Source organism: Erythrolamprus reginae, chromosome 4 (assembly GCF_031021105.1).
Source record: "Erythrolamprus reginae isolate rEryReg1 chromosome 4, rEryReg1.hap1, whole genome shotgun sequence".
NCBI lineage: Eukaryota > Metazoa > Chordata > Lepidosauria > Squamata > Dipsadidae > Erythrolamprus > Erythrolamprus reginae.
In genome coordinates this window covers 27,030,901-27,053,791 of record NC_091953.1, presented here as the reverse complement: position 1 = coordinate 27,053,791, position 22,891 = coordinate 27,030,901, and the positions used below count along the sequence as shown (strand labels likewise).

The window sequence follows — 22,891 nt, the reverse complement described above, 5'->3', positions numbered from 1 at the left end:
TCCTATGGCATTCAGATTTTTTCTTTTAAAATGATGGTTCTTTTAAGATGATACCTCTTTCTTTTACTTGAGAAAATGTAATTATTTAATTATGCCCATCTATTTTACCCATGCAAATGCAATTGATGAATTTTGTCTTATGGGGATTTTCAACTGTTTTGGTATCAGTATTTTGGTTGGATAATGTAGGGGGTGCAAGTTCCAGTGAAGGGTTAACAAAAATTTTACGACCACACTGTGGGCGTGGCTTATGCAGGACATCCTGCATTTTCTTTCAACATCTTTTAGTGCACATTGGGTGTTCTAGGGTGGGGCTCCATTTTCGCTACTCCATTGCTCCCCCCCCCCGTCCGGGCAGTAGCCCACCCCTGGACTACAACCAGGGATGGGCAGCAGGCAGGACGGGGTGGAACGCAGTTACTCCGGCGGAAATGAAGCTCTGTGTGCAGCTCCATCTGATTGGCAGCAGTCACTTCCTGTATTACCCGTCTTGGCTCGGCTTTCCTTTTTATCCCTGCTGCTGCTGCATCTGCGCTCCTTGCTTTTTTCCTCTTTCCTCCTTCCTGGCCTCGGATGAGCTTCCTTCTCTCCTGCCTGGCTCCCCTCCAGCCTCACGTGGCCATCTCTCGCCTGAGGTGCAAGCAGAAAGTGTGGGTGGAAACGGCACTGGCAGCATTTATGCTTCTGGCAGCACCCATTCGCTTAGCTACCCAGCCTGAGGTGGGGGGGGACCCAGGAAGGAGAGTGCGGGAAGCGCAAAGCAAAATGTCACCCCAGCGAGCGACACTGGTAAGGTTGTAAGTCGAGGACTTAACAGTTTCCTTGAACGATGATGATCATTCAAGCCACTCCCACCTGGTCACATGGCTGGCAAGCCACTCCTCCCCAGTTACATGACCATTAAGCCACACCCACAAAATAAGCCACACCCACAGTGTGGCAATAAAATTTTTGGCTGCCCATTACTGACTACAACCCTAACAAAATTGGACGGGATCAGGTTGCAAAGAAAAAAAGACGAAGCAATTTGTCAACAAAAACTCATCTATTTATTAAATTTGTAAGGTTACAGTCCCAATTAAAATGTCTGATCATTACGTCAGTACATTTAAGCAAAAATAAATGTGTGTGTGTGTATGTGTGTGCATAAAATCTTTATTTAAAAATTTCTCAAAATTGCAACAAGTCAAACAAAGATGTATAATTAATATAATTAATTAATGCAATTAATGTAATCTCACAGCAGGATGAAAATCAACCTCAAGTGCAACTGGAATGGATTAAGAGTTTTGATCTGCAATATATACCAAGCATACCACATCCTAGGTAATAATAACAACTGAAAACTGCTTAAATTCACATTATATTGTCAGTGCTAAGAAACTAGTAGTTGTTCTTTAGAGATTTCTAAAGAAACTCTCAAGTATAAGAAAAGTAAATGTAGCCTTCAAATGGTTTACTATTAAGACAGATCATAAGGATGTTGCATTTTGAAATAGCCACCCTTCAATTTTGATGAATTTTCTTCTGAAAAGTATCAGACACATCTGATTGGATTTTCTTCTGACTTCTTGGATGTAGAAGGTCTTTGTAATATTTTGTCTCCACTGACTCTATCAAGGAAATTCTGAAGTATTATTTTTTCTGGGGAAAAAGGGGGGAAGAAGGTTATTGCTTACATCTGAAGAGCCAGACAAAATATATGGCATTAATCATTTCCAATTTGGAGTATGGATTGATTGTCAACAAAATTTGCCTAGATGTCATACTAAAATAACTCTCCGTATTTAATTTCATATTATTTTTTTAAAATGCAAATTACTGAGGAAGTTTTGACAAGAATTAATGATTAGAAAGGGATTAACATTTTTTTCCATGTTATGGTATGTTAGGACTCTGTTTTTAACTGTTGGGTTGGCAATATATTGGCTGCAGGTGTTGCAGACTGCCAAAAGAGGGAGCTAGAGTTCATAACTTATTTCTCTGATTCACCCTCTTTGTTCCTCTTTGTCTGGCTACTCACTTTTAAGGGCTACTTTGCTCTGAAATTCTCTGCATGCTCTGTATTGTAGTTATGTATACTGCTCAATAAATGAATGAATGAATGAATGAATGAATGAATGAATGAATGAATGAATGAATGAATGTATAAATGAAGGGAACACTCAAATAAATAAAGGGAACACTCAACACATCCTAGATCTGAATGAATGAAATATTTTCATTGAATACTTTGTTCTGTACAAAGTTGAATGTGCACAACTGCATGTGAAATTGATTGTCAATCTGTGTTGCTTCCCAAGTGGACAGTTTGATTTTACAGAGGTTTGACTTACTTGGAGTTATATTGTGTTGTTTAAATGTTCCCTTTTTTTTTTTTTTTTGAGCAGTGTGTTACAGTTAAAATGTGTTTAAGCTTGATATCTTACTGATTATTGTTATGACAAAGACAACCGGTAAGAAAGACTACGTACTTAATATTTGGATTGTTATTCTGACTATTATGCGTATGATTTTGGACTGTTTATAGGAACATGCTATTTCTCAAAGTAAACTTTAATTCAAATTGGCACATCTGTGTGTGGCTGAATAATTATTCACAACTAATCCCAATATAAACATCTCTGTGTGTGCATAACCTTGGTAAACAAGGATTACTCTGCTCATACATTAACATTGTGTATATAAAAATTATTCCACAAATCATGGTATTTGTCACAATGTGAGATTTATAGTAAAAGCAAATTATTTATTTCAGTTGGACAATTTTCATTTAAACCAAAGTAGGAAAGAGCTAAAATTATAAAATTGTATTCCCACATTCACTACATTGCCCATTATTCACTGCCCTCCCCGACATACACTGGTTACCCAAATTTCTGTAATAATCTAAACTTTGAGAATCAATAAGATCTAGTGGATAGCTATAATACTCCTCATATCAATACATTTTTTTCATATACAACAAAGGGCTTCTGATTGTCAAGCACACAGACATTCATACTTCCAAACAGGATCTGTTTTCCAACTTCTGCTTCAAGGTCTCCTCTAAGGTCAGATGGTTCTACTGATTTACATGCATCAAGTGACCCAGACAATAATATTGTTTTTCATTTCCCCAAAAGATCTTGAAGATCTTAGAGATGAATTAATATGAATAATTAGAAGTTGTTGCTCAAGTATACTAGAGTTGGCTATCAAGGTCTCCTCTATAAGGCCAGGTGGTTCTACTGACTTACATGTATCAAGCAATCCAGATGCTAATATTGTTTTTCATTTCCCCCAAAGATCTTGAAGATCTTAGAGATGAGTTAATATGAATAATTAGAAGTTATTCCTCAATTATACTAGGAGTTAACAATTCTGTGTCTGAAGATGATTAAATCATTCCCAAACAACCCATGTGACTTCTGCTAAACCCAAACTCAAATGTTTTTTTTTAAAAACCAATAGCTTTCAAAATTTTAAAACTGATGTCTTACATCATTTTACAGCTTTTAATATAAAGACATTACCCTTTATAACACCGTTGATATGCATTTGTTGGGTCATGGTGTCTGCCATATTAAAAGATTGTTGACTCCTACCTTGTATGTTTTAGGTTTATTTAGGTAGGCAACAGACCCAGGTCTTGAAATAAACTTTGGAAATGGAATAATTTAAAAATCTTATCATTGCAGATGGAAAGGACAATTACAAAGTCTTATCATATTCAACACATTAAGTCATCTACAAAAGTCTTCCTCCTCCCACCCCACCCCACTCACCACACAACCATCTACCTGGCTTAGGAGCTCTTTCCACATATTGTTTAACTTCTTCTGGATCTAGAGAATTCAGAACTGATAAGATATCAAGGTAATCATGTCCGAAATCCTTCTGATAGGTGGACAGATGTTTGCTGTGTTCATGATTCCAGATCTGAGCAATTGTCATTGAAGGCACTGTTCAGGCAAAACAGCCGTGTCAAATTAGAATTCAACAAAACTTGAGTATTGTTTATTTTATGTTTATGGGGAAGGCAAAACATAAGCCTACTGGGCCCACCAGAAATTGGGAAACAGGCCATTTCCAGCCTCCAAAGGGCCTCCAGGGAGCAAGAGAAGCTGTTTCTGCCCTCCCCAAGCATTGAATTATGAGTGTGGGCACTCGCACATGTATGATAGCGCACATGCACACTCTTTCGGCACCTGAGAAAAAAAAGGTTCGCCATCACTGCCCTAGGTTATAGATGCTGAACATTGGCCTAAAAATCTGACCCTTGTTTTTGGTGAAGAGCATTGTCCACCGCATTTATGATCATTGAAGCTGGAAAGTGTTGTGGTTGGCTTGCAGCCAGGCCCTCTGGTAATGGACTTTGAGCCTGATGAACTGGGGCCATCTGGGCACGGTCGGCCTGTGTGGCTGTCAGAAGAGTCAGACAGCGAGCTGAAGGAGGAGGGAGAGTCTGGGTGTGAGGAGCCTACAGAGGCTATAGTACCCTCAAGTGGAGCTTTGCCAGGGTCTGAGGAGGAGGAAGAGATAAGGGACCCGATCCTGAATGTACGGGTGAGAAGGATGCAGGGGCGGCAGGAGCACTTAAGAAAGCTCAGAAAGAGAACGTGAGCTCATCTGTGCATAGTCTTCACTCCCAGAGAGTATATAAGGGGGAGGAGTTGGAGAGTGCTCTTTGCAAGAAGCCAACGTTCATGCCGGAGGAGAAGAGCCTGTGAAGAGTGTCTTTGCCTGACAAACCTGGAAACCATATTGGACATTCATAGAGTTAATAATATTGTGAGTAGACTTCTGGCTGAGAAGCAACTCTGTGGGACTTTATCTTATCAACTTGGACTCACACCTGGGTTTTGGCAGGGGAAAAGACATTGTTTTGGTTTGCGTTTGTGCAGTTCAACAAACATCTTTGTAAACAGACTCTTATTCTTTTTGAAACCTTTGTGTTTGAGTTTTAATTTGGGTCTAATTACCAGCCGGCTGCTGTGCAAGACTGAACAGAAAGAAAAATCTAACCAGGGAACAAAAGATGACTGCAAAGTTCATTTATGGACCTATATAGTTCAGCAGTAGAAAAACAGTGCTTACCGGCACCTTTGACTGGAATTTTACGTTTTGCATTGCACCCATATTTCCAAGTGAAATCCATTAATTCAGGTGCACGGACTTGCGGCTGATAATGGCGCCTGACTTCCGTATCTGGTGGCTTCGGGAGCAATGTTTTCCAATCTGGAGGGACAGCAACTTCGTCCCTTGGAGCTCCTGAAAGGATTTAGTAATAGAATGATTATTACAAAGAAATGGGGAATGGGTATTAAGTGAAAAGCAAACAGCAGAACCTTATTTCAGTTGTAGTCTTAAATACACTTGTAAATACTATTAATCTCACCAGGGCTCAAATTAAAGAATGGTACCTTACCAAATACCCCACTTGTAGTTCACCACAAATTCACCATATAAATGTTCAATGCATGACTTCGTGCAAAGAACTTCCTTCCTTCCTTCCTTCCCTCCCTCCCTCCCTCCCTCCTTCCTTCCTTCCTTCCTTCCTTCATTCATTGGATTTATATGCCACCCCTTTCCAAGGACACGGGGCGTCTCACAACATATAAAAAGAAACAATAGAATACAGTAGGCTAAATCCAATTAATTAAAGGAAGTAAGCTAGTCTAAAATGCCCAATCATATTAAAAATCAATCATACCCATCCAGACAACAATTTGTCAGCCAGGAAGCTAAGGTCTAATCGCCCCAACCCTGGTGGCATAAATGAATCTTGAGACTCTTGCAGAAGGCGAGGAGGGTGGTGGTAGTGCGAATCTCTGGGGGAACCTGTTTCCAGAGGGCTGGGCCCCCCACAAAGAAGGCTCTTCCCTAGGCCCCACTAAGCGACATTGCCTAGTTGACGGGACCTGGAGAAGGCCGATTCTATGGGGCGTAACCGGTTCCTGGGACTCCTATGGCAGAAGATGGTCCCGCACGTAATCTGGCTCGATGCCATGATGCCATCATGTTCTTCAAGGCTAGCATTCCCTGTGTGGTTACTTTTTATAATCTCCTACTTAATCAGAAATTTTCTGGGGACTTCCAGTGTGAGATCGAGCTCTGAATTCATAGCACAGATTTCTTTGATCGAGAGCCCAATTGGGGCACTGAAGATCCTGGGGAGATCTGCAAAACTATGGGGGTGGGTGGGTTTTCTGGAGAGTGTAAAGGTGTGAAGCAGATATCTGTTCACTTATTATTATTATTTATTGGATTTGTATGCCGCCCCTCTTCGCAGACTCGGGGCAGCTAACAACAATGATAAAAAAACAACATGTAACAATCCAATTTAATAAAGTTTCAAATTTCAAGTTTTATTGGATTTATATGCCGCCCCTCTTTTAGTTGTTTAAAACAACTAAAAACCCTTATTATAAAAACCAAACACACAAACATACCATACATAACTGGTAATGGCCTAGGGGAAGGAATATCCTAACTCCCCCATGCCTGGCGACAAAGGTGGGTCTTGAGTAATTTGCGAAAGACAAGGAGGGTGGGGGCCGTTCTAATCTCTGGAGAGAATTGATTCCAGCGGGCCGGGGCCGCCACAGAGAAGGCTCTTCCCCTGGGGCCCGCCAAACAACATTGTTTGGGGTTCCCACCCCCAAAACTGGCCCCAAAGAACCTGTCTTCTTTGACAGGTCTGGGGCAAAGACCCACACACAGCAGGAAACAAAAAGTGGCTTTTATAGCAAAGATCAGAAGACACCTAATCTTTAAGGCTATTTGAAGAGGCCAACAGAGATGCAAAAGAGTGAGCAGAAAGACTGAAGCTGAGAATTGGGCAATAAGCACACGAGTTTGATTGTGACAAAGCTAAAATTGAGTGCTAAGTACACAACTTGGGAGGAGAAAATGACAATGGTGGAGTTTGAATGCCAATGGTGAGAGAGATACTTTTGGATTTCTTTTCTACAGAAGAAATAAAGTGTTATTCATTCTTTGATTGGAATACTTGTTGATTTATGGATGCAAACTTTGTGAGAAGTGAACTTTATAGCAAAGAGTGAAACTGATTTCTGGCACAGAAGCCGTTAAAGAAAGCAGATTGTAACTAATCAAGGGAGAGAAAGAAACAAGCATGTAGTATTGGATTTTGAAATAGCTTTGACATTTGATTCAAGGAACACCTGGAGATATTTGGACTTTACAAATTAGGACATCAAACAGAAAAAGAGAACTGATAAGAGGAAGAATACTTTAAATGAGTTACAGCATAAAAGGAAGAACAGTGAGACTGACGAATGACAAAATTGCTGATAGAAATGAATGGACTCTTACAAATATGAAATAATAATAATAATAATAATAATAATAATAATAATAATAATAATAATAATAATAATAATATTAATGGACAGAGAAGTAACACACTACTTCTAGATAGATATCTTTCTCTCGCATATGTTACTTATAATATATACCCATTTGGATATTGACCTATTATATTTTACATCAGGGGTCGACAAAGTTGTTCAGAATCTAGGAGCCAGCCAAAAAATTTAGGAGCCAGAATTTTTTTTAAGCAAACTTGGTTTTTAATTTAACAAAAAAAACATTACAAACGTTATAAACAACATTTTACTTTTAAAGATAATAAATATTATATTTTGATATTTTAGATTTTAGGCAACATTCTAGTGTTTTTCACTTTGCGTTTTGTGGCCATGAACATGCCTTGTGATTTTAGAGCTGAAGTACCAGTGGTCCACAGCCTTGGCAGGATCAAACGCCTTCACAGATGGCCCATTCATGGTGATCATAAACAAGTCACTTAAACTTTCTTCTTGCATCCTTGATCTGAATTTATTTTTGACCATGTTCATCAAACTAAATCCTCTTTCACAACATGAGGTTGAGACAGGGAGCACCGCTACAATCGACAACAGGTTTCCCAGAACTGGAAATCTCTCGGTGTTGGAGAGTGCCAAATCCAGAAGCTCACACAGTTTCTTTCCTTTTCCAAGGACCTTAAACTCATACCACTCATTGAGGAGTGAGTGAATGCATTGGTCATCACTTTCAGGTGGAGATAGCTGTTTACGAAAATGATGAGCCAATGCAGTAATCTCAACCACACCGTAGTCCGGTGTGGTTGAGATTACTGGCCCGAAGGGAAGGAGCGGTTCGGGTTCCCCGCGCGGCGGAAGGAGAGGCGCCAGAAGACTGACGGGTTTCCCGGCAGGCCAGTCCGGCCGGCCACCCATGCGAGCGCTTTTCGGCGACTGTTCCGGCCCGGGAGGTCCCACAGGACGCACGCCTTCGCCGGGGTTCAGTTGCATCAGGGGGGGAGGCTTGGGCAGCGAGAAGGGCAACAGCTGAGGGGAGGCCGCGGCAGCTGCCGAGTCTCCACCTGACATCGCTTTCACCCCCTCCCCCCCGGCGCAGGCCTGGCTCCGCCGAGCCGGCTCTGCTGTACTCCCGTCGGGATCCGAGGGGAGACCGTTAGTCAGAAACCGAAACAGAGAAAAAGGAAAGGGAGACCGGGCCGGGGACGCGGGTGAGGGGGGGAGGGGGGAGGAGGGGTTACTGGTCGGAAGTCACCGCGCACGCGGCCGGAGGAGGAATGAACAAAACCTCACGCCGGGAGGGGAGGGGCTTCCGCTTCTCTCCGAAGGCGGGTGAGCGGCCAAGATCGGAGCGTCTGTGTGCGGTGGGGGGGAGTGAAGGGGTTCGAGTAGGAGGCGGAATGGAGGCAAGGGGGGGAGGGAGAGACGCACGCAAGCGCAGGGGACGCTGGGAAAGCAGCTCGCTCCGAGGTTGATGGGCGGAGCTACGGAAGCCAAGATGTACCATTTCTGGGCGTAAACACAAGGCGGGAAAAATATACTGTATACATACAGTACAGCAGGCAACATTTTCTAGGCGCCAGACAACATTTTCTAGGCGCCACTGGCGACCAGGCGCCTGGGTTTGTCGATGCTTGTTTTACATTATTAATTGACAACTGTTGCAAGAAATTATAGATAAATATTAATTATATTATTATATAGAACAGAGAACTGTTAACTAAATTATAATATATAGTAAGGATTTTAAAATAAGTTGATTAAGTAAGATATCTCTGCTAGACTTTCCTTCTTTCGCATATATTGTTTTATTTCTACTGTATATTTAATTGAATACTGATTTACTACATTACAGAAGATATTAGAGAATGTTTTCTGGGGATGTTTTCAGCTTTGAATCAAAACATTTAATGTGCACATCATTACATATTTCAAGAGAAGGAAGGAAAACCATAACATTCACCTGGTTGTAATCCTAAATAATCTCTTGTGTATATTGTTTTGTATTGCTTCTTAAATACATCCTCCAAATCTTGTTTACTAAAAGGCTTTGTCCATGGTGAAAAACTATCTGTAGGTAATGCTGTTTCTTCACGAGGCAGCTGCCATATCAGGAAACGCTAAAAAATGGGAAGAAAATTATAAAGAACAAAAACTTTTTTAAAAAAAGAATCCATCCAAATGTGCTTTCAATTATGTCTTTATAAAGCAATTTAATGTTTTATTATCTTTTTCATAAATGTTATTTATACCTTCCATAGCTCTGAACTGCTTGTTTTAAATTATTATTATTTTATTTTATTTATTTATTTATTTATTTGTTGCATTTATATGCCGCTCACTCAGAAACCCACTCTGAGCAGCTAACAACAATTAAAAATATAATACAGATGGAAAGAGCAATAAAAACATCAATAAAATCTACAATACAAAAACTACTACAGTGATCCCCCGGGTATTGCGATCCCGATCATTGCGAAACGGCTATATGGCGATTTTTCAACCCGGAAGTCAAAACACCATCTGCGCATGCGTGCCCTTTTTTTCTATGGCCACGCATGCGTAGATGGCGCTGGGCAGATCAGCTGCTGGGCGGCTTCCCTGGGTCTTCCCCCTCTTGCTGGCGGGAGGGCGAGCGGCGGGCATCAGCGAGGAGTTTCCCCACCGCCCACGCAAACTCCTCGCTGCTGCCGCGCCCGCCGCTTGTCTTGTCCGCCGCCTGCCTGCCCGCGCGCCCGCCTTTCGCCCGCCCACGCCGTTCGCTCGCGCCGCTTCCAGCTGAGTCCTGAAGCGAATTGGCTTCAGGACTCAGCTGGGAAGCGGCGCGAGCGAGCGGTGCGAGCGAGCGGCGCGAGCGAACGGCTTGTCCGCCGCCTGCCTGCCCGCGCGCCCGCAGCTCGCCCGCCCTTCGCCCGCCCACGCCGTTCGCTCGCGCCGCTTCCCAGCTGAGTCCTGAAGCGAATTGGCTTCAGGACTCAGCTGGGAAGCGGCGCAAGCGAGCGGCGTGGGCGGGGCGAGCGGCAGCGAGGAGTTTGCGTGGGCAGTGGGGGAACCCCAGCGCCGCTTCCCAGCTGAGTCCCCTTCCCAGGAACCCCAATCTTCGGCTCCTCGCTAGCGCTGCGGAAGTAAAAACACCATCTGCGCATGTGCAGATGGTGTTTTTACTTCCGCAGCGCTACTTCGTGAAAACCCGATCATTGCTAGGGGTCCTGGAACGGAACCCTCGCAATGATCGGGGGATCACTGTATATAAAAAATGATGCTAAGCACTTAGTTGGCTCTGTGCATATCATTTTTTTTTGTTAAAAAGCAGTAAAGTTTGAATGGAGAAAGGGTTTTAATATCCCCCCCCCCTTTAGTGTAATTCTAATTGGAACTGAAGGCTTCATACTTGGTGGAAATATCATTAGACCTATAAAAACCCAGTGATAAATAAATAGATATAAATTTCAATACAAAATTCAGACAATGCAAAGCAATAGAAATACCATTCTATGCAAAGCAAGGCTCCCATCGCTACTTTGAAGGTTGTTCACATTTCTAGGTGTGGATGGATGTGTGTATATGTGTCTATACAGACACTTCACTCTACTGGCACTTTTCGGTTCAGTGGAAATGTTGTCTGCAGGTGCAAATTTAAGTGCAGAAAACAAGAAAATTTTTGAAGCATACAAGCCTGGCCTGCAAGCAGATCCAGCTGTTTTGACACTTCAGAGGAAGATACTTTGACATTTCAAATGCTTTTCACAACTCTATTCAGTATTTTTTATAACTCAGCCTTTCCTTTCCCACAAGTTCATCTTTCAACAATGATTTCGAAACCAAGTTACCATGTCTCCAAAATCATCAAAAATTAAAATATGAAAGCATAAGACATATTCTTAAAAATAACAATAACAAATACAAAAATAGAATATACGCCAGAATTTTTTCTATCGGGTATTATGAGAGGTAACTATTCTAAAAATGTAAAATATTTAAGCTTGCATATTACAACAGCTGCAAGGATTGTATTTGCACAGAACTGGAAAAATCCGCAAATACCTGAAGACAATGAGATTATCAAGAAAATATACGACTGTGCAGAGATGGACAGATTGACAATGGAACTTAATAATCGAAAAGAATCGGACTATTATGAAACCTGGACAAAATGGTACCAATGGACAAAAAGAAAGAAACTTAAAAGAAGCATTGGAATAAAACATTAAGAAATCTAAAAGTAATTAGAAGACAATGTCGATAGGAATGTATATACGATGTAGATTCATCTGTAAATATGACTATGTATTTTTTTTTAAAAAGGAAAAAATTAATAAATATATATTAAAAAAAATAAATAACAATAACTCGAATCCTACTTCTCCAGGCTGAGGATTATTCCTGTCCCTGACTGTCACCAAGCCATCCGTTATAGGCTGTGCTTTGGAATATGGCTTCCAGCAGAATTCATCCTTGTAGATGCTTTTTGCCGTTGGTTCATCTACTTGAAAGGGAATGACGTGTCCTGTCCCAGCTCTAGCACTGCAAGAAACAAGACAATGGCAATGACAATGCAATCACACACTCATTGCCTCTGAACTACCTATAATTCTACTTGATGTCTCCTTTCAAGAGATATTGTTGTGTTCCTTGTCCACCTCTGATCATGTCAGATTCTGAAGAGGATGAGTCAGGCCCCTCTGGGTACCCTGGGCCAGTGGGGTTGCCAACTGATGCAGAAAGTAAGAGTGAGGGAGAAAGTGACCTGAGTGAACCCAAGGAACCACTAGAGAGGGTTGATATAACAATGGGGGAGTGGTTCCAGTCAGAAGATGAGGAAGACATTAGAGTGGACAATTAGTTGTTGGATGCTAGATATAGGGGATTTCTGAAAAGGCAAGAGGGATTGCATAGTAAACGGAAATAAGCTTACAGCTTTGCCTCTTTGAGGTGTGATGTCACTTCCAAGCAGTATAAAAGCAAAGGATTTGGGGTAATTTGGTGTGGGGTTTCAACGCCATTCATGAAAGAGGTGTCCGATTGGGGGTTGGGGGTACCTGAAGAAAGGCTTCAAAAACATGATTCCTGCTTTACTAAAAGACACTATTTGCTGGAGGATGTTTGACTGGGATTCTGGTAAGCTGGATTTATTCTCCTGAATGATAAATGGACTTTGTTATCACTAAGGAATGCCATTAGGCTGAGTTGGCACTTTTTCCAGACTTCGTTGATGTTTCACTTTGGAGAGAAAAATCACTCCCTTTTCCTTGCCATTCAATCTGCTTTTCACTGTGTGTTGCTTTTATCAATAGAGTGCGGTTTTACCATGAAATAGTGGACTTTGGGTTGGTGGGTTCGCTCCGAGAGGCTGTGCGCAGAACATATATCTTATGAGCTCTTATGAAATAAATAGGCCCATCAGAAATTGGCTTGAATTGAGTGATACTATACATTTATCATTTATTATTGTCTTTATTAGCATCCAACAATCTAACTCTCTCAGTTGTTGTATCATCTGCAAACTTCAGATGATTGTTTGAGATGCAATCATTGGTATAGAGAGATAAGTGGTGAGAGTACACAGTCTTCGGGGGGGGGCTCTGCTAATCGTAGAGGTATGTGATGTGCTTTTGCTTAGCTTCACCTATTGTTTCCTTTTTAGTGATCTACAGTGAACCCTCGATCATCGCGAGGGTTCCGTTCCAGGACCCCACGCGATGATAGATTTTTAGCGAAGTAGCGGTGCGGAAGTAAAAACACCATCTGCGCGTGCGCAGATGGTGTTTTTGCTTCTACTGCCGCCCGCCCTTCGCCCGCCCACCCCGTTGCTCGCGCAACGGCTTCCCTGGGTGCCCGCTCGCTTGGGAACATCCCAGCTCCGCTCCCCAGCTGGGAAGCGGATCTAGGGAGTCCCCACCCCGCGCGCGTTGCTGGGGAAAGCGCGCGCGCTTGGGAACATCCCAGCTTCGCTCCCCAGCTGGGAAGCGGATCTAGGGAGTCCCCACCGCGCGCGCGTTGCTGGGGAAAGCGCGCGCGCTTGGGAACATCCCAGCTCACGCGCGCGCGGTGGGGACTCCCTAGATCCGCTTCCCAGCTGGGGAGCGAAGCTGGGATGTTCCCAAGCGCGCGCGCTTTCCCCAGCAACGCGCGCGCGGTGGGGACTCCCTAGATCCGCTTCCCAGCTGGGGAGCGAAGCTGGGATGTTCCCAAGCGCACGCGCTTTCCCCAGCAACGCGCGCGCGTTGGGGACTCCCTAGATCCGCTTCCCAGCTGGGGAGCGAAGCTGGGATGTTCCCAAGCGCGCGCGCTTTCCCCAGCAAAGCGCGCGCGGTGGGGACTCCCTAGATCCGCTTCCCAGCTGGGGAGCGAAGCTGGGATGTTCCCAAGCGCGCGCGCTTTCCCCAGCAACGCGCGCACGGTGGGGACTCCCTAGATCCGCTTCCCAGCTGGGGAGCGAAGCTGGGATGTTCCCAAGCGCGCGCGCTTTCCCCAGCAACGCGCGCGCGGTGGGGACTCCCTAGATCCGCTTCCCAGCTGGGGAGCGAAGCTGGGATGTTCCCAAGCGCGCGCGCTTTCCCCAGCAACGCGCGCGCGGTGGGGACTCCCTAGATCCGCTTCCCAGCTGGGGAGCGAAGCTGGGATGTTCCCAAGCGCGCGCGCTTTCCCCAGCAACGCGCGCGCGGTGGGGACTCCCTAGATCCGCTTCCCAGCTGGGGAGCGAAGCTGGGATGTTCCCAAGCGCGCGCGCTTTCCCCAGCAACGCGCGCGCGGTGGGGACTCCCTAGATCCGCTTCCCAGCTGGGGAGCAAAGCTGGGATGTTCCCAAGCGCGCGCGCTTTCCCCAGCAACGCGCGCGCGGTGGGGACTCCCTAGATCCGCTTCCCAGCTGGGGAGCGAAGCTGGGATGTTCCCAAGCGCGCGCGCTTTCCCCAGCAACGCGCGCGCGGTGGGGACTCCCTAGATCCGCTTCCCAGCTGGGGAGCGAAGCTGGGATGTTCCCAAGCGCGCGCGCTTTCCCCAGCAACGCGCGCGCGGTGAGGACTCCCTAGATCCGCTTCCCAGCTGGGGAGCGAAGCTGGGATGTTCCCAAGCGCGCGCGCTTTCCCCAGCAACGCGCGCGCGGTGGGGACTCCCTAGATCCGCTTCCCAGCTGGGGAGCGAAGCTGGGATGTTCCCAAGCGCGCGCGCTTTCCCCAGCAACGCGCGCGCGCGGTGGGGACTCCCTAGATCCGCTTCCCAGCTGGGGAGCGGAGCTAGGCTGCCCCAAGCTCGCGCGCGCCGCCCGCCCGCCCACGCTGTTGCCGGCTCCGCTTCCCAGCTGGGAAGCGGAGCTAGGGTGCCCCAAGCTCGCGCTCCAGCCCACCGCCGCTGGGGTCTTACCGGGGCAAGAGGGGGAAGACCCAGGGAAGCCTCTGCCCGGCGGGGAAACTCCACCATCTACGCATGCGTGGAAGGGCACGCATGCGCAGATGGTGGAGTTTACTTCCGGGTTGCAAACTAGCGAAATAGCCCTTTCGCGATCCTTGAGGACGCGAAACTCGAGGGTTCACTGTATACATAAATATAGCTATGATTCTTTTTAAAAATTTCTAGCCAGCTTTGAAATTAAAAAAATTGTAATTTTGTAGACACAAGGTTTTAATAGGTAAGACGATATATGATGAGCAGAATCCGAGACCAAGCTACAAGAAATAAATTGGAATCACTCTATAATATGTAAATAGATATATTGCTCTTGGGTCAAGTGGACTATACAAGAAACACCCCCGATTTGGTCGTGGGGAATGTGTGTGTGTCTGGGTGGTGGGCACATTTCAGTATGCACTGTTTTATATTGTGTGTATATAAACTTGTTAAAAATTAATAAAAAATAATTTTAAAAAAATAGGAAAAACTTATTACAACAATGGATTCTGTCTTGTGGATTTCTTTAAGATGGGGAATGGCCAGTACAGTAGTAGATTTATTCTATGATTCCACTTGGTAGCAGATAATTTATTGAAACAACATTCTCTGGGGTGTGAATAGCCATTAGAATACAAGGACATTTTGAATACAAGGACATTTTATCTATGAGGTCAAAAGGTTGGCAATAAAATAGTCTCATGTCTGGCTTTCTGGCTTTCTATCAATAACACCTGATATATATTATAGCAACAGAATCTTCAAATAGGCAGAGAATTAGTTGAAGGCTAAAAGCATATTTTCATAGAATATATATCTTCTAGAAAACTAATTTAGGACTGGTTATCCTACTTGATTTATTTATGCTCTATTTATATGTATAAATATCTCTCTTTTCCAAAGGAAATACAGTGATCCCCCGATCATTGCGAGGGTTCCGTTCCAGGACCCCAAGCAATGATCGGGTTTTCGCGAAGTAGCGCTGCGGAAGTAAAAACACCATCTGCGCATGCGCAGATGGTGTTTTTACTCCCGCAGCGCTAGCGAGGAGCCGAAGATTGGGGTTCCTGTTTTAAAACGTCGCCGCCTCATTAGAAAGCCGCGCGGCTGTTTTAAAACGTCGCCGCCGGCATGGGCGGCTTGCTAGCACCCTCCCCGGACCCCCAACCCGGGTTTGGGGGGCTGCTAGGAAGCCGCCCATGCCGGCGGCGACGTTTTAAAACGTCCCCCCCGAACCCGGGTGAGCAGCGAGCGAAGGGCGGGTGGCCGGGCGAAGGGCGGGCGAGTGGCGAAGGGCGGGCGAGCGGGTGCTGGGGAGGGCTTCTCGCCCTCCCGCCAGCAAGAGGGGGAGCGAACGGCGTGGGCAGGCTGCGGACAAGCCGTTCGCTCGGGCCGCTTCCCAGCTGGGAAGCGGCCCGAGCGAATGGCGTGGGCGGGAGAAGGGCGCGCGAGCCGCGGGCGCGCGGGCAGGCAGGCTGCGGACAAGCCGTTCGCTCGGGCCGCTTCCCAGCTGAGTACTCAGCTGGGAAGCGGCCCAAGCTAAGCGGCAGCAGCGAGGAGTTTGCGTGGGCGGTGGGGAAACTCCTCGCTGATGCCCGCCAAGAGGGGGAAGACCTAGGGAAGCCGCCCAGCAGCTGATCTGCCCGGCGCCATCTACGCATGCGTGCCCATAGAAAAAAAGGGCACGCATGCGCAGATGGTGTTTTGACTTCCGGGTTCAAAAATCGCAAATTAGCCTGTTCGCAATGGTCGGGAACGCAATAACCGGGGGATCACTGTAAATCCAGGTAGCCCTTATTTTGAACTTTTGACCACCTTGGAAATCGGTAAACCTGGAAGGTTTGTATGGCATATTACATGTTTTTATACCTGTACATATTTGCAATAAATATGAAAATACTAAAGATATTTAATACCAATCCACGGAAAGCCAAAGCTATTTGGGCTGAATGATAAAAATCTACAGTAGCTAATGCTATTTGCAATGGCATATTACAGATAGTCCAGACCCTGGAAATGTATATAATGGAAAAATTCATAAACTGAGGATGTTTCTGCCTCAAAAGGAAGTATAGAATCAACATTCCTGACTAAAAAATTATTAACCCTAAACAAAATACAGTGGTACCTCTACTTACGAACTTAATTTGTTCCATGACCAGGTTCTTAAGTAGAAAAGTATGTAAGAAGAAGCAATTTTTCCCATAGGGATCAATGTAAAAGCAAATTATGCGTGTGATTGGGGAAACAGGACGCCCTGCTTCTTCCCAGGAGAATCCTAGAGAGGCCCCACGGAGGCTTATTCCCACCTTTTCTAGCCCTGTTTCCTCTCAGGATATTCCTAGAGAGGCCCCACGGAGGCTTCTCCTTGCCTTTTCCAGTTACAGTTTTGGAGGCTCAGGTTTGTAAGTGGAAAATGGTTCCTGAGAAGAGGCAAAAAAATCTTGAATACCCGGTTCTTATCTAGAAAAGTTCTTAAGTAGAGGCGTTTGTAGGTAGAGGTACCCGTGTATGTTCCACTAAGGAGTAAGGACTTCATTTCCAATCATATCTGAGTCATCAAGATCTAGAAGAGCATTATGATTTTTTAAAATTTTCCCTCCATACTGTAATTTACATGCTTAAACTAGCTGCTTCTATTCCAGAAAAATAATTCTGATTGAAAATATGCTTTTAGATTTGGGGGAGGGAATCCTGAATTTGTAGATGGGTATGTGTGACATATTCTCTGGATTTTCAGTTGAAATAAATTATATCTATCATGGCAAACAACAGATGTGAGCAGGTAATTTTTGGCAAAAAATGAGCATGGCAATCTGATACTGCTTAGAACCGATTCTATACTAGGAATTTATGTGTCATATTTTTCTTCAGTCGGGATGTGGCTTAAAACCTCTTTAAAAAAACACGAGGGACGTGTCAGTTGAATTCTGAAAATATTAATATTAACCTACTTTAAAAGTTTAAAATGGGAGGGAAATTGCAATCACACACTAGTTTAGTGGGAAAATATAGATAAAATAGAAGGAAGCAGAATTATTCTCAATCAGCACATATAACCAATCTTAAAGCTAGTCTCCTTTTCCAAATATGTATCATATGCCATCAGAAAAACAAAACACAAAAGTTTTAGGAAACAGATTAATAAAAGAACACGAGAATGTTCGAAAAGAAGTCAATAAACCAATTATATTTAAAAAGTTTAAATGTTAAATTAGTATATTCTTACCAATCCGCACTAGGATCTGATGTAGTTTTAGAGACAAAATCATGTTTCATTGTCGATTCATAAGGATCCCACTTTAGTCTACCTACTAAAAACAGTACGTGTTAAGTGCTAGACATTTTACATACTCCCTAAGGTTTCTTGTCTTACCAACCAAGAATGAACAAAATGAGGGTTAGGCAACAGATCTTTCGAAAGAGTTGTGGCATTGATGGGAATTATTTATAAAAGTAAATGGCAGATTGGGTAGGGAATCTGGATCAGATCTCTGATAGACAAAAATAACACTATCTGTTTCCATATTATTATTTTAATCCAGTTCATTTCTCTCCTCCCCAAAGGTACTATTTACTTTCATCATACTACTAATATAATTCAACAACTTCTTATAACAGTAAGAACTTATCTATCAGCTCTAAAGGGGAGGGGGAAACACTTACAATTTAGTGAATTGAAGAAAATCTCTTTTCTGCATTTCTTTTTCTGTTTCACATAGCCAACTGGCAATTATAGAACCTTTACCATGCAACATTCAGGCTTCTTGCTTGACTTGTTTTAAAGTAACAGTATCACAGAGGCTTTCTTCTGTTCATCAAAGTGATAGAAACTCATTCATTCATTCATTCATTTCTAATATTTTTTCACAAATGCAGGTTCCACTTTTGGGGAGAATCAACTGAGCTGACTGACTGACTGGCTTGTTACCTTCACATTATGAGCTAAGAGAGAATGACTGGTCCAAAGTGAATCAGCTAAACCTAACTGTGTCTCCTGGCTGTAGGGAAAAAGCTATGAAAATTGCTCATAGGAGGCCACAATAAATGTGTTCTTCTTTAAAGGAGGCTGTGGTGAGGGGGGTCTTCGCACAGGTGCGTTTGGCGCACCAGTTGCGGCCCTATTTGGACAGGGAGTCATTGCTCACAGTCGCTCATGCCCTCATTACCTCGAAGTCCAACTACTGCAATGCTCTCTAGATGGGGATAACTTTGAAGAGTGTTCAGAGACTGCAAATAGTGCAAAATGCACCCGCGCGAGCTATTGTGGGTCTTCCAAGATCTGCCCACATCTCACAATCACTCTGCGAGCTGCATTGGTTGCCGATTGGTCTCCGGACACAATTCAAAGCGTTGATTATGACCTATAAAGCCCTACATGGCTTAGGACCAGATTATCTACGAGACCGTTTTCTGCCTTGTGTATCCCAGCGACTGGTGAGGTTCCACAGAGTCAGCCTTCTCCAGGTCCTGTCAGCCAGACAATGTCTTCTGGAGGGGCCGAGGGGAAGAGACTTCTCTGTGGTGGCTCCGGCCCTTTGGAACCAACTCCCTCAGGAGATTTGTACCGGCTCACCCTCCTGGCCTTTTGCAAGACCTGAAGACTCACCTTTGCCGGCAGGCATGGGGGGCCATGAGTGTTAAAAAACTAACTTCGGCCGATGTCATGAATGGCTAAATCCAGTTGGATGAATGTGGCTGATTGTGTTTTTAGGGAAAATGGGGTTTTAGAATTTTTTTAATATTAGATTTCTCACACGCATTGTATTTTGTATTTATTTTGTAAGCCACCCTGAACCAGTTGAGAAGGGTGGCGTAGAAATCTAGATAGATGGATGGATGGATGGATGGATGGATGGATGGATGGATGGATGGATGGATGGATCATAAAGTGCCACACACATTATGGTTATTTTTGTAATAGTAATCTAAAACAGGTAGAACTCTAAGTTTTCCTTCTCTAACCTCAGATCTTCCAATGGAATTGCAGTGACCAAACTTTCTTAAACCAGTAAACTCTCTAACTCCAGAATGTTCTTATCCTCCCCATTTGGAATATGCTTTTTTTTTGGTTCTATTTTGCTTATTCTCTTCCCCTACACTCATTTGGCACTTCAAGCCAAAGGCAAACACATGGCAAATGCAGATTTTGTACCTTTTCTCCACTGTAAGCATTACTCAGGCCGAGAGGTTCTTGTTAAAATGCAGACCTTATACAGTAGTTGACTATCTCAACTCCACTGGTTTAGATATTGCACTACGCCATTTTTTGTGGAGCCATGCTTGCTTAGAACATAATTATAGTCTAAACCAGGAGTAGGCAAAGTTGGCTCTTCTATGACATGTGGATTTCAACTCCCAAAATTCCTGAGCTAGCGTGATTGGCTCGGGAATTCTGGGAGTTGAAGTCCATAAGTCATAGAAGAGCCAATTTTACCTACCCCTGTTCTAAAATATTAACCAGATTTGGACACTCCCAATGTCTAGGTGAATTCCCCCAATAATTTAAATTCTACACAACAAATCACATTGTAATTTTATACAAAGGTGCACAATCTGAATTCATAGAGCTTTTATCAGAATCCTCAAAGCCTTAAAAACAGCCCCCAAAGGCCCTTAACAATTCTTATAAAATTTTAAGGGTTCATGCAGCACAAGGAGAAAAATTATTAAAAACATGACAGAGGAGCAATTATATTACTGTGATTCTTAATTTTAAATAAAGTTAAATGAAATTATATTTTTTCTTGTGCCCACCCACTACCCAGCATGGTTCAGAAGGATAAATACTGTATCTGGAAAAGTTAAACACTATTAACTAATCCAATGTATGGATTAAATCAGTGCAATAGAGCAGTGTTTCCCAACTTTGGCAACTTGACGATATCTGGACTTCAACTCCCAGAATTCCCCAGCCAGCATTCGCTGCCTGGGAATTCTGGGAGTTGAAGTCAAAATATCTTCAAGTTGCCAAGGTTGGGAAACACTGCAATAGAGCACGTTTTTTGTATTTTAGTAAGGCTGAAATAAATCTGGTTTCCGCCTCTGCCGTATTTACTCAGAAACCATATTGCACAAATGATCAATTGCATCTGAACATTGGAAGATTTTGGATTTGCGTGTGTGTGCGTAAGGGGGTATTGGTGGGTTTGGCCTCATTTCCAGCCCGTCCCAGTGCGACCCTCGCCTCAGCCCTTCGTCGCCTTCGCAAACGATTCCCGCCTCAAGAGCTTTAAGGGCGCGCGCCTTCCAAGCTCTCCAACGCGCAGACTCACTCCGGGTAGTTAGAGGCCCCGTTCCTTCCCTCCCTCCCTCCCTCCACACAGGTTAGAGTGGGATTCTCACCAGCAGGCGGCGCCGTTCGCGCAGACCTGGGTCTCCGCGGCGTTGCGCCGGGGAGGGAGGCGGGGGCCGCTGGGGAGGCCCCATGGATCGGGGGAAGGAGAGCGTTCTTGTCGCGCTCCGGCAACTGCGTGCGGGTGGGCATGCGGGTGGGGCTGGTCCAACTCGGCTTCTTCCTCGGCTCTCCGGCCGCAAAGCTTCTCTGTGAGCAGAGAAGAAATTGGGAATGGCGACGTTGGGGGAGGGAGCCTCTCCTGTCACCAAGACGCTGGCAAGCGGGAGACGCAATAAATGCCGCTGCCTGTGTCCAGCCCTGCCTGTTGCCCCGGCACCACTTTTGCGATTGTGACCCAGGGAAGCGAGTAGGCTGCACCTTTCTCCCGAGGCACCGGGGACTATTAGTAACAGTAATGCAGACGTAGTAAATAGTTTGACAGTGTTGAGGGGATTATTAGTTTAGCAGAGTGATGGCATTTGGCGGGGAAATGTACTTGTGTCTAGTTGTCCTGGTATGCAATGCTCTATAGCAGTGTTTCCCAACCTTGGCCACTTGAAGATATTTGGACTTCAACTCCCAGAATTCCCCAGCCAGCATTTGTTGGCTGGGGAATTCTGGGAGTTGAAGTCCAAACATCTTCAAGTGGCCAAGTTGGGAAACACTGCTCTATAGCAACATTTTAAGGGAAGGAGTTGAAACAGTTTGTGTCCAGGATGTGAGGGGTCAGTAAATATTTTCACAGCCCTCTTTTTGACAGTACTGTATACAGTATGAAAGAAATATAAGGCCCTAATGTATGGATTCTTGGATTGGCAACCTGGGAGGGGCAAATGGCAGTAAAGTGGGCACCCCTCAAACGTGGTTGGGATTCCCCCCCCCCTTATCTGTGATGAACCACTGCTATTTATAAACTGCAATGTCAGCTTAATCATTTCATGGCTTCAAGGAGGTTTTTTGCATTTATTTTCTGCTAGAGAGTTTGGATTATTTTTTTTTTGCAGCTCAGATGTGTGTAGGTGTTTTTCCAATTTCAATGTTATCCTCTAGTTTTCACTGGCTCTGTGGCACAAAACTCTGTTTACAAGTTTTCAGCCACTTATGAACACAAGAGCAAGGGGACACAATCTGAAGTTAGTTGGGGGAAAGATCAAAAGCAACATGAGAAAATATTATTTTACTGAAAGAGTAGTAGATGCTTGGAACAAACTTCCAGCAGACGTGGTTGGTAAATCCACAGTAACTGAATTTAAACATGCCTGGGATAAACATATATCCATCCTAAGATAAAATACAGGAAATAATAATAATAATAATAATAATAATAATTTATTAGATTTGTATGCCACCCCTCTCCGAAGACTCCGAAATAGTATAAGGGCAGACTAGATGGATCATGAGGTCTTTTTCTGCCGTCATTCTTCTATGTTTCTATGTTATTGTCATTAATAGTATAACATATAGTCAGATCCCAAGGACCACAAGGGATGACTAGTACTTAACAATTGCCCTTTTCTTATGATCAGATAAACTCTCTTTGGAGCTTACCGTATCTTTATATAGAGCCTACAACAAAAGTAGCCAAACATAATTTGGCCTAGTCTGAACAATCTGATAAAAGTACAAAGACTCACGAGGCACCTTCAAATAGAATGGAAATAGAGAAGCACTTTATATGGAGAATGTTATAAGTTTGCAATGTCTTAGTTATGTGAGATTCCACTGGGTACTTCTTTTTGTTGAATGATACTTTAAAAGAAGAACATGCTGACTTTTCTGGAATTTGAGCCTTTAGGTGGTAAGTGAAGTGAAGGAATTTAGAATAGGAGCCACTGGGTCA

The 22,891-nt window shown here is 44.1% G+C and overlaps 1 protein-coding gene across 4 annotated transcripts; it reads right to left on the bottom strand.

Moving 5' to 3' along the window:
* Nucleotides 1–1,026: 1,026 nt before the first annotated feature.
* TEX26 (testis expressed 26) lies at nt 1,027–21,402 on the bottom strand. Of its 4 annotated transcripts, none has more exons than XM_070749855.1 (7): nt 21,060–21,402; nt 17,944–18,028; nt 11,690–11,852; nt 9,292–9,448; nt 5,080–5,253; nt 3,783–3,944; nt 1,027–1,644 (listed from the first exon to the last, which is right to left on the bottom strand). In XM_070749855.1, the coding sequence occupies exons 1-7, from the start codon at nt 21,199–21,201 to the stop codon at nt 1,538–1,540; spliced, it is 990 nt and encodes a 329-aa protein (XP_070605956.1). In that variant the 5' UTR covers nt 21,202–21,402; the 3' UTR covers nt 1,027–1,537. The 4 variants fall into 4 exon arrangements, with proteins under 4 accessions (XP_070605956.1, XP_070605957.1, XP_070605958.1 ...); XM_070749856.1 differs by having other exon boundaries at nt 17,944–18,025; nt 21,060–21,380; XM_070749857.1 differs by lacking the exon at nt 3,783–3,944 and having other exon boundaries at nt 21,060–21,312.
* Nucleotides 21,403–22,891: the final 1,489 nt, after the last annotated feature.

Coding starts and splice junctions, on each gene's coding strand:
- TEX26 (XM_070749855.1), bottom strand. CDS start 21,201: ATGCCCACCCGCACGCAGTTGCCGGAGCGCGACAAGAACGCTCTCCTT. Junction 18,029..21,059: donor GCGAACGGCGCCGCCTGCTG/GTGAGAATCCCA, acceptor TACTGTTTTTAG/TAGGTAGACTAAAGTGGGAT. Junction 5,254..9,291: donor TTATTTAGGATTACAACCAG/GTGAATGTTATG, acceptor AAATCCTTTCAG/GAGCTCCAAGGGACGAAGTT.